This window comes from Neoarius graeffei, chromosome 18 (assembly GCF_027579695.1).
Source record: "Neoarius graeffei isolate fNeoGra1 chromosome 18, fNeoGra1.pri, whole genome shotgun sequence".
NCBI classification, from domain to species: Eukaryota; Metazoa; Chordata; class Actinopteri; order Siluriformes; family Ariidae; genus Neoarius; species Neoarius graeffei.
The window spans coordinates 31,050,140-31,067,783 of record NC_083586.1 but is presented as its reverse complement, the minus strand read 5'-3'; the positions used below and the strand labels follow the sequence as shown (position 1 = coordinate 31,067,783).

Genomic DNA, 17,644 nt, shown 5'->3' with positions numbered 1-17,644 from the left:
TGCACTGCTGTTCATATACTGTACACCTCATAAGCTGCTCTTCTAGCACCTTTTTTTTTGTGCGTGTGTAATCTTTATCTGTTTTTTACAAGTAAGGTTAGAGAGAGAAATGGCATTTCGATTCTCCTATATGTCCTGGACATATAGTGAATTGACAATAAAGAATCTTTGAATCTTAAATAAAAATCATGTTTTATATTTTCCATGCAAACCACCTGCTCACTTTAAACACATTTCCAGGGGAAAAAAATTAAAAGAAACAGTGAAAAGTTCTGTTATGCAACTATTGGGACCAAACACACATCTGTCCCGTTTCCTTGCATTTGTTCCACAATCATGCTTCATACTTCATAAAAACCTCAGTGTTATTAAAACATGATGGTGGAGTGAATTTCTAAGTCACTGAGTTTAGAATTAACGTTATGTCGGATAAAAAAAAAAACACCTTGGTGTAAATATCAGTGAAGTCATCAGAAGGTTTTAAACTAGTGGGATGTGGGTTTAAAAAGAGATAAAATGCTGAGAGGAAGCTCCTGTTTAGAAATGAATGAATACTTGTAGGCATTTAGTATCATGTCAAAAAATGTGCCATTAGGTTTTGTGATTATTAGGAAGAAAACACACCTGCAGTTCGCTACAGTAAGCACGAGTTAGAAAGCCTTCAAACTGCAGTTACAAGAAAAGTCTGTTTCAGTCCAAAACAAATGAGAACTCGTATCAGTCTTGAGTGTCACACGGTTTGATTTCTCCACTGGAAATCCTTTTTCAGGGTCTGAAAGATTGATCCATACCATGATCAGTCACTGAGATCACACTGGTATTCACGCTGAAGTTTGATGTGAATATTAACTGAACCTGTATCTACAGTTAGGTTCATAAATATTTGGACAGAGGCAACATTTTTCTAATTTTGGTTCTGTACATTACCACAATGAATTTTGAACAAAATTCAGATGCAGTTGAAGTTCAGACGCTTTAATTCAGTGGGTTGAACAAAACGATTGCATAAAAATGTGAGGAACTAAAGCATTTTTTAAACACAATCCCTTCATTTCAGGGGCTCAAAAGTAATTGGACAAATTAAATAATTGTAAATAAAATGTTCATTTCTAATACTTGGTTGAAAACCCTTTGTTGGCAATGACTGCCTGAAGTCTTGAACTCATGGACGACATCAGACGCTGTGTTTCCTCCTTTTTAATGCTCTGCCAGGCCTTTACTGCAGCGGTTTTCAGTTGCTGTCTGTTTGTGGGCCTTTCTGTCTGAAGTTTAGTCTTTAACAAGTGAAATGCATGCTCAATTGGGTTGAGATCAGGTGACTGACTGGGCCATTCAAGAACGTTCCACTTCTTTGCTTTAATAAACTCCTGGGTTGCTTTGGCTTTATGTTTTGTGTCATTGTCCAACTGTATTATGAAATGCCGATTATTATTTGGCTGGATTTGAGCACACAGTATGTCTCTGAATACCTCAGAATTCATCCGGCTGCTTCTGTCCTGTGTCACATCATCAATAAACACTAGTGACCCAGTGCCACTGGCAGCCATGCATGCCCAAGCCATCACACTGCCTCCGCCGTGTTTTACAGATGATGTGGTATGCTTTGGATCATGAGCTGTACCACACCTTCGCCATACTTTTTTCTTTCCATCATTCTGGTAGAGGTTGATCTTGGTGTCATCTGTCCAAAGAATGTTCTTCCAGAACTGTGCTGGCTTTTTTAGATTTTTTTTTTTAGCAAAGTCCAATCTAGCCTTTTTATTCTTGAGGCTTATGAGTAGCTTGCACTGCGCCGTGAACCCTCTGTATTTACTTTCATGCAGTCTTCTCTTTATAGTAGATTTGGTTATTGATAGGCCTACCTCCTGGAGAGTGTTGTTCACTTGGTTGGCTGTTGTGAAGGGGTTTCTCTTCACCATGGAAATTATTCTGCGATCATCCACCACTGTTGTCTTCTGTGAGTGTCCAGGTCTTTTTGCATTGATGAGTTCACCAGTTCTTTCTTTCTTTCTCAGGATGTACCAAACTGTAGATTTTGCCACTCCTAATATTGTAGCAATTTCTCGGATGGGTTTTTTTCCTGTTTACGCAGCTTAGGGATGGCTTGTTTCACCTGCATGAAGAGCTCCTTTGACCGCATGTTTTCTTCACAGCAAAATCTTCCAAATGCAAGCACCACACCTCAAATCAACTCCAGGCCTTTTATCTGCTTAATTGAGAATGACATAATGAAGGAATTGCCCACACCTGCCCATGAAATAGCCTTCGAGTCAATTGTCCAATTACTTTTGGTCCCTTTAAATACAGGGTGGCACATGTTACGGAGCTGAAACTCCTAAACCCTTCATCCAATTTTAATGTGGATACCCTCAAATGAAAGCTGAAAGTCTGGACTTTATGCCCATGTCCATTATATAACTACAACTTGAATATGTTTCAGTAAACAGGTAAAAAAAAAAAAAATTGTCAGTGTCCAAATATATATGGACCTAACTGTACATGAGTTTGTACATTGGGCTGCTGCCACATGATTGGCTGATTGGATAACTGCATGAGTGTATAGGTGTCTTTAATAAAGTGGCCTGTCCATGTATATCATCCACAAGAAAATCTCTCGTTTTAAAGTAGGTTTAAATATTGTACCATGAGCTGGCCTAGTGGTTAGCCTTAGTGTCCGCCTCTCGACCAGGAGATCATGAGTTCTCCTCGCGGTTGGGTCATACCAAAGACCATCATAAAAATGGTACCTACTGTCATCTGGCAAGGCACGCTGCAATACAGATGTGAGTGGGAAGTCAAACTCTCGTGGTTACCAGAGGACCAGCCCCCCACTGTAACCCTAGCTGTATAGGCAAGAGGCCGAGGGCTATTGAAACTGAGATCGGCGCCGCACCCATACGCCTTAAAGAGCTGGTTAGTACTGGGACAGGACAATGCCTGGGAAGACCAGATTCTGGCGTGAGAGGGACTTTAACTTGACTTTTAATATCATGGTGAAGTAGTGAATAGTGACTAATAAATAAGATCCATCCATTATCTGTAGCCACTTATCCTGTTCTACAGGGTTGCAGGCAAGCTGGAGCCTATCCCAGCTGACTATGGGCGAGAGGCAGGGTACACCCTGGACAAGTTGCCAGGTCATCACAGAGACAAACAACCATTCACACACTCATTCACACCTACGGTCAATTTAGAGTCACCAGTTAACCTAACCTGCATGTCTTTGGACTGTGGGGGAAACCGGAGCAAACCCACGTGGACACGGGGAGAACATGCAAACTCCACACAGAAAGGCCCTCGCCAGCCACTGGACTCGAACCCAGAACCTTCTTGCTGTGAGGTGACGGCACTAACCACTACACCACCGTGCCACCTAATAAATAAGATGTACTGTACAATTTGGGAAATGGGATGCGTGTAATCACTTTGATAAGTGACTTAATTCAGTGAGTTCTGTTGGACTTTTTTTTTTAACCATAGTCATCAGTGCAGAACGTGTAAGTGCTCTTCTCTGTTTTCCTCATGTGATGACGCAGGTTCATCGTGTGCAGTTTCAACAGTTGGGATTTGATCCCAAACTGAACCGATTGTAGGCATTTCACTGCAAACATCTTTTTTTGTTTGTTAACCTGGTTCCTTACCCAGCATGACCTTTGTGGAAAGCCTAGGCAAAATTTTGTCTGTCTGTTGGTTGCTGTTCTCACAATTGAGGGTCAACTAGCTTCCCTGAATTCTTTAGGGTGATTATAGCACACCAGAGGAACCCAAACCCTCATCTGGCAGCGGGTACACCTTCCCACCTATGGGCGATTTAGAATCACCAATCGACCTAATCCACATGTCTTTGGACTGTGGGAGGAAACCCACACAGACATGGAGCATATAACAGAACATGCCAACTCCACACACAAAGGACCCTGTTGGCCACTGACCTGAACCCAGAACCTTCTTGCTGTGAGGTGACAGTGCTAACCACTACACCATTGTGCCGCCCCCTAGGCAAGATTATAAAGCAAATAAAAACATGTACTGTACTATGTGACCAAAAGTATGTAGACACCTGACTACTGAATGTCCTATTCTAAAACCATAGACATTAATATGGATGTGTTCCCCTTTACTATTATAATAACCGCAACTCTTCTGGGAAGGCTTTCCAATAGATTTCAGAACATGGTTGTTGGGATTTGTGTTCATTCAGTCACAAGAGCATTAGTGATGTCAGGTGAGCATCTGTTCCAGTTCATCCCAAAGGGGTTCAGTGAGGTTGAGGTCAGGGCTCTGTGCAGGACACTCAAGTTCTTCTACTTTCATGAACGTTGGCAAACCATGTGTTCAAGGAGCTCACTTTGTGTACAGGAGCATCATGATGGTGGAACAGGTTTGGGCCTCTTGGTTCCAGTGAAGGGAAATTGTAAAGCTACAGCATAGAAAGACATTCTATTCAAGTGTGTGCTTCTAACGTTGTGGAAGATGGGGAGAAGAACCACACATGGGTGTGATGATCAGGTGTCCACACACTTTTGACCACATGGACATATTAGTGATTTTATGTTTTCTTAAACTTTAGGCTTTCCATTTTACAATTTATCACTCAAATTAATAGTGCATACAGTGGGGTCCAAAACTCTGAGACCACATTGAAAATCTTTTATTATTCTCATCTCATCTCATTATCTCTAGCCGCTTATCCTGTCCTACAGGGTCGCAGGCAAGCTGGAGCCTATCCCAGCTGACTACGGGCGAAAGGCGGGGTACACCCTGGACAAGTCGCCAGGTCATCACAGGGCTGACACATAGACACAGACAACCATTCACACTCACACCTACGGTCAATTTAGAGTCACCAGTTAACCTAACCTGCATGTCTTTGGACTGTGGGGGAAACCGGAGCACCCGGAGGAAACCCACGCGGACACAGGGAGAACATGCAAACTCCACACAGAAAGGCCCTCGCCGGCCACGGGGCTCGAACCCGGACCTTCTTGCTGTGAGGCGACAGCGCTAACCACTACACCACCGTGCCGCCCTCTTTTATTATTATTTAGGTAAAATAAGAAATAAACCAAAAGTTTTAGAAGTTTGAACATTTTAAAACAAAAAATGGAAATGTGCAACATCATTGACTATTCAGTCTTGGAAAATGTCCGACAATTTCTAGGTCACTATTAAAATCTAAACAGATGTGTGATATTGATCGTGTTCACTGCTTTGTACAAAACATCAGCTCGTCCTCATGTCCAATCTCTTCTATTGAATCGTGTTCAGACGACACTCTGATGGATCATAAGGTTTTGCACAGACTTGCGGAGTCTATTACAGTTCAAACACACTGTCATTAAAGCAAAAAGGGGACAAACCAAATACGAAGAAACTCATGTCAATGTTTCGATGATTCTACTTTTCACTCAAGTTGCTGTTGATATCATTTGTAATTAAATCTTTTTGTGATCAACTGAAAAAGAACGGCAATCAGAATCAGATTCACTGAGACTTTTGGACCCCACTGTCAGGCTTGTAGTACTCGAGTCTGACTCGTGCCCTAATTTTAAGGACTCGTGACTCGACTTGGACTCGTGCATTAACTGCGTTTGGACTAGTAAATTGGAGACGAGGACGCGGATTTTTTATTTATTTTTTGTAACATGCCATCATAATATACACAAGATATTTATGTCTAATTTTTGTACTAATTTCGTGCAAGTGTCACACCTGCGCGCCTTGGCGCATGCATCAGATAGACTTTCGGGCGCTCTCCGGACAGCATACGTGCCAAGCGGATTCTCATGCCGTAAACGACTCGCACAGGATTAAGGCGCAATCAGTGCGCTGATATAAAAACTGTGAAAACACACTTACTTTGCGAAGTATTGAATTGCATTGCTGACACATTACCAAACCTTATTTCTTTGCTTGGTTTCCTGATCCCTGGTTTCTTGTTTCTCGTCTTTGATTCTGCCGAGTCTATGATGGCCTGTTTGTGCCTCGTTCAACCTGTTGCCTGCCGTTCTGGATTGTTTACCGGTCTTCACTTGTATTAATAAACACACCTCCTGCAGTTACATCCATCTCCCAACCATCTCTGACAGAATACTTCGCTCTCCCTGACAGAGAGAAGCGCATTCACCTGTTCATATGTCATGTTCAGGAACAAACTAATGTTAATGGCACTGAAACAGCCACCAACAAACGGTGCAGTTGGGGTCTTGTTCTCGGACTCGACTTGAAATTTTCTTTAAATGACTTGGACTTGAACACTGGGGACTTGAGACTGGACTCTAGTGACTTGACTATAACACTGCCCACTGTATAGAAGATATTTTATATAAAGGCACATGTACATAAACGTATCATATATTTAACACTAGCAGGTTACCCGGCATTGCCTGGGTTTTGCTAAATTCCGGGTTGCCCCGAGATTTCCATGTCAAATTTGGTGAAGATCTGTTGAGAAATGATGTTAATCCAAGACAAACAAAAATCCAGACATCCACCACCAATATGGAATTTGAGTTCTGCCAAATTGTGGCTATCTCCTGTACCTATGTGCCAAGTTTAGTGAAGATCTGGCGAGAGTTTGTGTTGATAAATGTAATGTGAAAGGCATTGAGGGAGGGGGTGGGTGGATGTTGTGCCCTCCAGGGACCTCCCTGGGGCCCGTACATGAAATTTGTTTATATCTGCAAAATTCCAGGTCATCCCCCGACCTACTTGCCAAATTTGGTGAAAATCCGTCGAGAAATGGTGACGTTAGCTCAAGACAAGCAAACAAACTTTGGCGCTTATTATATAGATTACTAATTAAATAAGTGACTCCAACTCAGTCCAGAGTTGTTGGTCTCCCCCCACACACACACTGTAATTTCCAGTCTGGTTGCTGTGTTGGGTGAAGATCTGATTCTGTCTCGGAGACGTTCTCACCACATTCCAGTGAAAAACAGTATTTTAATGCCACGTGATTGATAAAGCATACTTATAGGAAAATACAGCAGCATAGTTAACTACTTTTGATGTTTATTTAGTTCTGCAACACATGATGACTGTATGATCACCTTCTGGTAACTTTATCTAGTATCAGCTCCAGCTTCAAGGAAGTTTAGGTTTGGCAGGTAGTCTGTGGTCAAGTCTTAACTTCCCTTTCAGCGCACCACAAAGGTACACTGGTGTGGTTACACTTCACTTCCTACAGAGTGATATAAGATATAGAGATGACCCATAAAAATAATCCACAAAAAAAAACAACAACCCACATCTACACACGCAATGCTGACAATTTGTATTTACCTGGTGAACCTGGTAAACCTTTCACTATTATTTCTTGAAGGGTTGTGTGTAAAAGCATTATGCTTGGCTTACAATTTATCAATTAATTTTCTAACTTTAGGAAGACGTGTATTACAATCCGCAAACATGTAGTTGATAGGGGCGGCACGGTGGTGTAGTGGTTAGCGCTGTCGCCTCACAGCAAGAAGGTCTGGGTTCGAGCCCCGTGTCCGGCGAGGGCCTTTCTGTGCGGAGTTTGCATGTTCTCCCTGTGGGTTTCCTCTGGGTGCTCTGGTTTCCCCCAAAGACATGCAGGTTAGGTTAACTGGTGACTCTGAATTGACCGTAGGTGTGAACGTGAGTGTGAATGGTTGTCTGTGTCTATGTGTCAGCCCTGTGATGACCTGGCGACTTGTCCAGGGTGTACCCCGCCTTTCGCCCGTAGTCAGCTGGGATAGGCTCCAGCTCGCCTGCGACCCTGTAGAACAGGATAAAGCGGCTAGAGATGATGAGATAAGATGTAGCTGATAAAACATCAGGGGGAAATAATCAGCAGCGGGATGGTGTGACGCAGCCTGACATAAAGCGGATTTCCTGTTTAATACTACCCTGAAGGTGATTACCTGCTTTATTTATTAAAAAATAAACATTTTTTTTAGTCTTGAATCAATTTTAATGTTGTTTAATGTCCACATAACGAGTCACTCTCTCACCAGCCTCTTTTTTTTTTTTTCCCACTCAAATTTAATAAGACACAAAAGTACAGTTTGTCACGTTACTGATAAACCTCAAGCAGCAAATCTCCTGGTCCTTCTGTTGGAGATCAGCTTTACTACTGACTGTTATAAAGTGCTGATACTGGACACGGTGTTCAAATTCTAGTCTCCTTACAAAAAAAAACTATCATTCATACACACACATCACAAATTAAAATCAGTTTGTATGGCGTGTCCACCGTACACATCCCAGTATGTCGTTGCTATAGAAACAATAAGGTAGTAGAGCAAGTACATTACAGTAAACCTGTGATTTGTCTTGGAGCCAGAACCACTCCTGAGCTGCTGCTATATAGAATTCAACAGCACTGCAGCATTAATCAGCTTTTTTTCCCCTGCTATAGCCAAATTTTGCTATGTAAAAAAAATCCATCCATTATTTGTAGCCGCTTATCCTGTGCAGGATCGTGGGCAAACTGGAGCCTATCCCAGCTGACTATGGGTGAGAGGCGGGGTACACCCTGGACAAGTCGCCAGGTCATCACAGGGCTGATATATAGAGACACAACCATTCACATTCACACCTACGGTCAATTTAGAGCCACCAGTTAACCTAACCTGCATGTATTTGGATTGTGGGGGGAAACTGGAGCACCCGGAGGAAACCCACGGGGAGAACATGCAAACTCCACACAGAAAGGCCCTCGTTGGCCACTGGGCTCGAACCCAGAACCTTCTTGCTGTGAGGAAACCGTGCCACCCTCACTTTGGTCCTTATACTATGTTATTCTGACAGTACATTAACCTTGCTGTCTGTGTGTACAACCATTTTGGTTAGTTTACAGGATATCAGTATTAATTCAGTATTATGTACATCAGTATGCCATCAGACTCATAAACTCTGAAGGACTGGACCGATACACACGGCCTGTTGAACTCCCACTGCACTCTTCGCACAGTGAACAATAATGCACCATCACTTCTTACTAGTTGTCGTTTTTGCACTATCCTTGTAGTTTGCACTGTATGTTGTGTGTAGTTTATTGTCTGCAATGTTTTCACTCACTGCACTCTTGCACTTTGTTAGATTTATAAGCCTGTGATGCTAATGTAGCACCATGGTCCTGAACAAATGTTTTAACTGTGTCCTGTACCATCTGTATATTTTTGAAATGACAAAAAAAAAAAACCCACCTTGACCTTGAATAGGCCTATAGAGGGTTGATTTACTTTCAGGTTTTTTTTCCTCCACATCAGTTCTCAGAACTTCATCACTGCTCTTATCGGCATTCAAGCTCGTAAACACAATGTGTTTCAAAAAAATTCGATATCGTTTCACAATCTAATAACTTCGCCAATTCTCGTTCAATTGACCTCAAATTTTAACAGCATGTGTAGAAACAGGTTGAAGTTTAATGTTTTTTGTTTTTATCTTTTTAGGTATAGAAATGCCATTCACTAGAAAAGAAAAGGCGTTTTGTGTGTTGAGTACGCTCGAACACAGTCAAACAGGACTGTGCAGCGTGTATTTATGAGAGAATTCTCTAAAAATGTACCAACTGCAATGCAGATTTGGACACAAACCAAAAAGTTCAGAGAGGAAGGCTGTGTGTGTGTCTCAGGCGGCGCGCGTATTGAAAACTTGTGAAATTGTTCATGGAATCCAGATTACCTTTTGAATTTCTCATTCAAATTTTGAGGAATAAATCTTGTATTGTTCAGTTTTATTTGCCTAGATTATATAGTTTCTGGGATATTTACATCTTGGATATTATCAAATTTTTTGAAACACCCTATGTATTGAATCAGGTTGATGTTAAAACATTCCTACCTCAATCTGTCCCAAGAGTTATATCTGTATTTGTTTAACGTTGGCTCTATGAGCACAACCGTATACCAAATGTTCCTGTTGATTCTAAATGATCTCAAATCATAAGCCACAAAAGATACCTGACAAACATGGAGACTTTTCACAGTTTAAAAACAAATGATCAATCTAAAGTGATTTGGTGAGCTACGTGCTTAAATGGCTTCTGTTGTTCTTCTCTTGAGATGTTGGAGTACAGAAGTGGTGCGAGATGAAGTATGTATGAAGAAACCACCATCGTTCTCTCGACGGCCGTCTTTAAGTGATCAGATAGCTCATCTATCAGACACAGGAAACAGACACTTTCTTGCTGATGTTGATGTAAGTAGCCAAACCACACAGATAAATGTCATGTACACTTCAGCTGTCGTGACACAGACGAGGTTCATTTCCAAATAAAGCGAGTTTATGTTGTATAAAATTGGTGAATCTAGAATATAGTCTTGACTGCGCATATATACACACACACACACACACACACACACACACAACCGTTCAAACGTTTGGGGTCACTTTGAAACGTCCTTATTTTTGAAAGAAAAGCACTGTTCTTTTCAATGAAGATCGCTTTAAACTAATCAGAAATCCACTCTATACATTGCTAATGTGGTAAATGACTATTCTAGCTGCAAATGTCTGGTTTTTGGTGCAATATCTCCATAGGTGTATAGAGGCCCATTTCCAGCAACTCTCACTCCAGTGTTCTAATGGTACAATGTGTTTGCTCATTGCCTCAGAAGGCTAATGGATGATTAGAAAACCCTTGTACAATCATGTTAGCACAGCTGAAAACAGTTGAGCTCTTTAGAGAAGCTATAAAACTGACCTTCCTTTGAGCAGATTGAGTTTCTGGAGCATCACATTTGTGGGGTCGATTAAATGCTCAAAATGGCCAGAAAAATGTCTTGACTAGATTTTCTATTCATTTTACAACTTATGGTGGGAAATAAAAGTGTGACTTTTCATGGAAAACACAAAATTGTCTGGGTGACCCCAAACTTTTGAACGGTTTTGTGTGTGTGTGTGTGTGTGTGTGTGTGTATATATATATATATATATATATATATATATATATATATATATAAATAAACTTTCCAAGCTGTTGTAGAACCCCCCCCTTTCAGTTATCTAATATTGAGACATGGCTTGTTTATCATTCTGCTGAATTTCGTCACACTTTGGAGGTGTTTTTGGTTAAAATAAAATGAAGAAAAAAAAATTCAACCGAGTGATCTCACTGACTGTAACCTGACACTACAAACACCTACAGTTTGAAAATTACTTTTTCCAAAACATCAATAGTTAAGTAGCTCAGTAAAGCCTATTAATAGAAAAGCACATGTGTATCTTGTGGTACTTTGCACTCCCCCCCCATGATATCAATCATATATTTACCGAGCAGATTTTGCAACCAAGGATGGCTTACAAATTGCGCCAAAGCAAACCTGCGACTTCTACATTTGTTGCCTATTTTATATTATTAATATTCAGTAATAAAATAATCTAGGAGAACTACACAACATGGTTTAAACAGTCTACACACTACATATTACAGTACATATTCCTCATAATGATTAAGTTCTTCTTACAACGTTACAGTTTTAGAAACTTTTGTTCCTCTGAAAAAGTTAGCTTTCTGAAAACCTACACAACACAAATAAGCGTTCATTCAACCTTTCGGCAACATTTTTTAGCTGTAGAAAAGTTAACAATGCTGTACAAACGCTGGGTAAGTAACGTTGTGAAGCAAACAGTTATTACAGTACGTTTCTAATTTCAGTACATTGTTGAAGTGTAATTTTCTTAGGACATGTCGGAATTAGGAATTACGCAGGTTTACTTTCATTCTGTAGAGTTGTTGTGTACAAATCTGTTATGGAAATAGAATTAGAAAAATATGACGACTCGTCAAAAATGGGCTCACAATCACACTTGGCAGATGGCAGTGATGGTTAAAACATTTCACAAACTATTCACATCCTTAAAAGAAAAAATAAAAATAGCCTCCAGATATTTTAAAGGAAAAAAAAAAAACCACCTTTCATCTATTGATTCAGTTATATTACATTTATACGGTTTGTATAATTGGTTTTATCTTCTTTCAGCTTGTTCATAACCAGATAAACAGCTCTTTTCACGTTCATGACGAAGAGTAACCCTAGTGCTGGTCAACTGGGTTTAAGTTGGACCCTGTGGCGCTTTTTTTTTTTTTTAAGTTTCAGTTTTTAGTTCCTGCTCCTTTTTTTTTTTTTTTTTGGTACATTGCCTCAGCACAGCTGCTGAACCATGAGGAAGAGCTGAACTCCAAAAGTGAACAGCTAGTGGAGGTGAGCTCTGTGGTATCATTTAACAGAAAATCATGGCTGAGAAGAACAGAAACTTCTTACTGCTTTATATGGAAAGTCTTACTGAAAGCCTGCTGTCTATACGTCTTTGATTATTAAAAGCAAAACCTGATCATTTTTCTAGCTCTTCACAGATCATGCAGGGGAAAAACAAAAAACACTGTGTTTCAAAAAATTTGATATTTGAGATGTAAATATCCCAGAAACTACATAATCTAGGCAAATGAAACTGAACAGGCTTAATGTTGAGCAATATAAGATTTACTCCTCAAAATTTGAACAAGAAATTCAAAAAGGTATGTGGAGTCCATGAACGATTTCACAAATTTTCAATACGCGCGCCGCCTGAGACACACACACAGCCTTCCTCTTTGAACTTCTTGTGCCGTGTCCAAATCTGCATTGCAGTTGGTACATTTTTAGAGAATTCTCTCATAAATACATGCTGCACGGTCTTGTTCGAGTGTACTCAACACACAAAACGCCTTTTCTTTTCCAGTGAATGGCATTTCTATACCTAAAAAGATCAAAACATTAAACTTCAACCTGTTTCTACACATGCTGTTAAAATTTGAGGTCAATTGAACAAGAATTGGCAAGGCAAAGTTCTTAGATTGTGAAATGATATTGAATTTTTTTTTTTTTAAACACTCTGTATATTGAACGCTCTGATGTCACACAGCTGTAAACACTTCAGACAGTATTCATCACATTTCCACGGGATCAATAATCACATATATAATACGTTGAAAATTGATCGGTGCTTTAAATCTATATTCGGATTTCCGTAAAGCTGCTTCGTGACGATATCAGTTGTTAAAAGGGATGGATGTGGGGAAAAAATTTGAATTGCTGTTCCGAATTATGACTGAAGTACTGGGTGAACCTGCCAGCGTGTCCTTTTTAACAGTTTTACATCACTTTAGGGCGTAATAAAGCTGAGGAAATATGGTGTACTCGATTCCCGATATCTTTTTTTTTTTTTCCCTTCTTCTTCCTACCAACTGTCATGGATTGGCATCCATTCTGAGGTGAACTCTTGTGCCTTGTGTCCGTGACTGACTCTGTAATTTTCGCTTTGTCTGCTCTTTTGTGTTTTATATTTGTTGTTTTGTCTGTCAGACAGCATTACCTGCAACAAAACAAACAATCAAAACCCCTCATTTGCAGAACACAGAAATTCCCGCAGTGTCCACTGCACCAACACCGCTCCTTTCACTGCGGGTTTATTTAGCTGTAGACTGTTGGTTTGACGTTTTTTGAACTCCAGTCCGTTCAGAGTCTCATGAAGCCGAGCGACCAAAATGAAAACCTGAACCCAGTTTACCCCAAATGCAAATGTTCACCAACCCTGTAGGAGAGAGTTCCAGAAAAGAGAGACGCTGCACGGAAACACAACTTTTCAGAGATCCTCTAAGTCACACGTCAAAGTGGGAGAGGTGAAGACCTTCTTGAAACTTAACGTGTTTACCCTTAAGCAAGAGTCATTCTTTTTAGTTGAGTAACAGTATCGGTTCAAAAACCTGCTTTATTCATGCTTGTCGATGGAAAGAGCCCTCCTACACAGAGGTTCCTCTCTGAGCAATTACAGCCCAGGCTATGCAGATGAAGGCTGATCCGGGAACAGCTTTTTTTCCATGAAAACAAACCTTAACTCACGAGAAATGGTAAGACTGATCTTAGATCAGCATAAAACGAGACACAGATGTATGTTTTTAAGTTTTCAGTAGGGCTCCTCAGCACATTTTCTGCTGAGCTTATAATTCTGAGATACCCCATGACACAAAAACACTGCATCATTATTGGGAACTTGGTAGGACTGGAGAAAACAAAGCAGTCACTTGTTATTGTGGTCAAACTAACAGCTGAAGAATCCGCTCTGGGCAAAACACCCAAACATGGTTATGGAGTTTCCTCTACCAGGTTCATTCTGTCCTGGAAGAAGTAGTAAAAATATCTATTTTATTGAATGCGTATTATTATTATTATTCTATTGTGTCAAAATTATACTAGAGCGAAAGACTAAACGTTGGTTAAATGTAGTAAATTAAAACTTAGACGTAAGCTCAAGGGTTCACGTTGGGACATTTTCTGACGACTCTGTTCCTCCAAGATCAAACAACGTTGGATCACATCATCATTAGTTTGCTCGGATGAGATCAGGGTTTTTTTTTTTTTAAGAGTAAAAGTGAATTCTTGTACAAAACTGATTGAGGTCATGTCCGTACAGAGCGGTAAGGATCTGACTGGATATTTTAAATATAGTTAAGAAATCAAATGATCAGTAATCAAAACGGTGAAATTCTGTAATCAGTCTGCTTTTGATAGAAATCTAATTGAATAAGAATGCAGGTATTCATTTGTTCTTGACTAGCAAGAGATGAATAGCTGCTTTGTGACCATTTTGTCACTCCTCAGACTTTACACGCTGTCCGAACGTCGATTTATTCGCAATTCTGTTCCTCCTATAGCTTTCTTGTACTCATGTCCAGTATACCAGTGGACACTGGCTTGTAGCTCAGTAAAACTGCCTACACTGGAATACTCTACTGTCTCACTTTGGATAAAAGCCATCAAATGAAAATATATGTCTACGCTTCACAGAAATGCTGTTCATGTGTCATCAATGCACGAACCCACTGGAACATCCTTGGGGGGGTAATAACCTTTTATTTAAATTTTTAAAAATGATAACGCATTTGGGTAAACACATTTTCCGAAGAATTTTCCAACACCGACTTACTAGTCAATTGTGCGTAAAGCTGAAAAAAGAAAAATGTAATATAAAATCCCCCAAAAACATATTTTCTCCTGTCTGTTTTGCCCAATTATTAAAAGAACTTCATTCTGTAGCACATTTTGTACCAGGTAAGCAAGCCAGCAAGCTGATAAATAACCACACCTAAAAGATTAAACTGTCTTCTAATATTTAAGGACTTTATATTATAATAAACCTTATTTACAGTCCTTTTGAAGCAGTCGACACTTCAAACGAAACGATCACTGTGCAAATTCTACGGCTTTATTTCTACAAATTGCTTTTTTTTTTTTTTTGAAACTCAAACATCTCACAGTGGATTTTTTTTTTCTTTCTTCAGGAAGTGCTTTTAGTGTTAATGTCATGTGAGTGCGAGTAACTGTATCTCGTTAGACGTAGTATTCAAAAACTCTTCAATAAAATGGTATGAAATGAAATTCAACGAAACATCAAATCAAATACAATTTACCATTTAAAATATTGAAATTTATCACATTGAGATATATAGCAGTGTGTATTGTTTGTTGAAGTACAAGGACGGCATTAATAATGTGTTTAGGTACAGGGGTCGCTCAGTAATTAAATTCAAAATGATTAGTGAATGTAAATAACTTAATATTGTAACAGACTTATTGAAAATGTGTTTCTCAGTCGTAGTGTACTATTTCAATCAGACTGTCGAAACTTTTAGGACACCAATCGATAAATAATTGTTGATCAATAGAAAAACATTCAGAATTATAGTATTTTGCACACACTACTGTTTTACCTGCAACTTTTGAAGTAAGGGGGGGGAAGGCCAAACAACTCGAGGCCTTGAATTATAAGGTTTTACGTGACTAATTTTAGGATAGACGTTTCATTCTCTATAAAGTCCGAGCAGGTAGAATTCATGTTTTCAGCTACTTTTTCACTGAAAGCTTTTGATTTAAAACTTAAGACATGTTACTGATATAAGTTACTAGGTTAATATAACATTAACCTTATGTTCACCAAAACTATCAGAGAATTCACATTATAATTTCAAAATGTCCAAATCACGTAATAATGTTTAATACAGAAATCACATTAAGGTTCTGTCATAGAACTGGAAAAGTGCTTATTGCGCTGACACGCACATTCACAAGCAAACATACATAACTCAGGTGTACACTTGTATCAATGTCCTAGATACTAAAATTAAAAGCAAATTTAATACATTAGGAGACCTTCATGACAGGAATGGATGCTGTTGCAAAAACACCCATCAGATGCAGATTTGATTACAACAAAGATGGCCGACTCAAGTTACTCAACCCAGGCCCTGTTTTTTGTATTTTTTTTTTCAGCGGATGTTCTGTTCTCTGTATCGTGTGTTCCTCACTGAACTGAACTCCATTCGTTCTTACCATGATCATCAATACTCCCAATGTTCTCCATGTTTAAAACTTACTAAAATCACTTCAGGAGATAAAGAAAGCACAGAGAAGGTCAAGTTTTACCTGCAGGAGAGATGATCAAGATCAGTAGCGCCAAAGCACCAGTCTTCTGAAGCCCCATACTTCTTCAGCTGATCTCAGAGTCCCAGCTATTCTTCACTGGCCACTGGATTTCCTTCAGTATTTTTAACCACACACACGCAATGAGGTCAGGTCCAAGATCAGAGGTTTCGGTGCTCGAGAACACTGTCTTGCTGAAAGACCTCTGTACACAGCTGTGCGGTAGATACCACTTCTTCTTTGAAGCGCCAGGCTCAGTCTGGTAACAGGAAGTGGCTCCTCTGAGCTCCACCTGGTTGGTGATGCAGACGTCCCACCTCCTCTTTGACACGGCTGTTGCAGAAGACTGATGCTTTGTAGCCTACTTTCTGAGAGACTTCCTCTGCTGTTATGATGAAGTTCTGTGGGGCGGTGAGGATTAGGAGGATGGCTGCTGTTTTCAGGAGGGGAAACGAGGGTCACGAGACTTTAAGGAGCAAACGAAGGCAGGGGTCTTCCTTTAGCGCCTTCACATCTTCGTTCTTGACTTTGCTTTTGTAGAGTTTACAAAGCACCTTGGCACACGAGAATAGCATGAAACGGAGAATTCTAGCTGACAAAATGGCATCTCGTTGACTAAAAGCACCAGAACAGAGGCCAGCTGTTAAACCAGAAACACACCATGGCTTGCTGGAAGTGGTTACACTTTATTTCAGTGCATGGTCTTTTTCACAGATTACACTTTCACAATATTACACATTAGCATCAGCAAGAAGACCTGTGACTGAATGAAACCCTGTTAATTACAGGACATTAAGGCTCATTCTTCACACCAATGTAATGTACAAACCAACAATTGTGCAAAGTGCAAAACACAAAAGATGATCATAAATCATTTTAGAAAAAAAAAAAATATCACCATCACCAATTATCAACCTTGGTTGTATTAAAAAGCCTTTCACAATCTTTTCCGAAGCAATACGCTACTGAACAGCATGATTTAAAAAAAACAAATGGATTAAATACATAAGCGTAGATTAAAAATATATCAAAGTGCCACAGGTGCCTTATATAGGTATTACTACTCAACGTAAAATTAAACAATTTCCACTAAATTACTTCTTTCTGAAGAATCCATTTGTTTCATGGAATAATCATTAAAAAAAAAAAAAAAAACAGAACTGTCTTGCAAAAGTATTCATCCCCCTTGGTGTTTGTCCTGTTTTGTCGCATTACAA

At 39.7% G+C, this 17,644-nt stretch overlaps 1 protein-coding gene across 1 annotated transcript in view; it reads right to left on the bottom strand.

Annotated features, from left to right (window-relative positions):
- cd247 (CD247 molecule) overlaps positions 1-17,640 on the bottom strand; it is a 35,665-nt gene extending 18,025 nt beyond the window's left edge. The window contains exon 1 of the mRNA XM_060898682.1: positions 16,431-17,640. Coding sequence (XP_060754665.1) covers positions 16,431-16,488 — 58 coding nt within the window. The 5' untranslated portion in view covers positions 16,489-17,640. The remainder of the gene's footprint in view (positions 1-16,430) is intronic.
- Between the last annotated feature and the right edge of the window lie 4 nt (positions 17,641-17,644).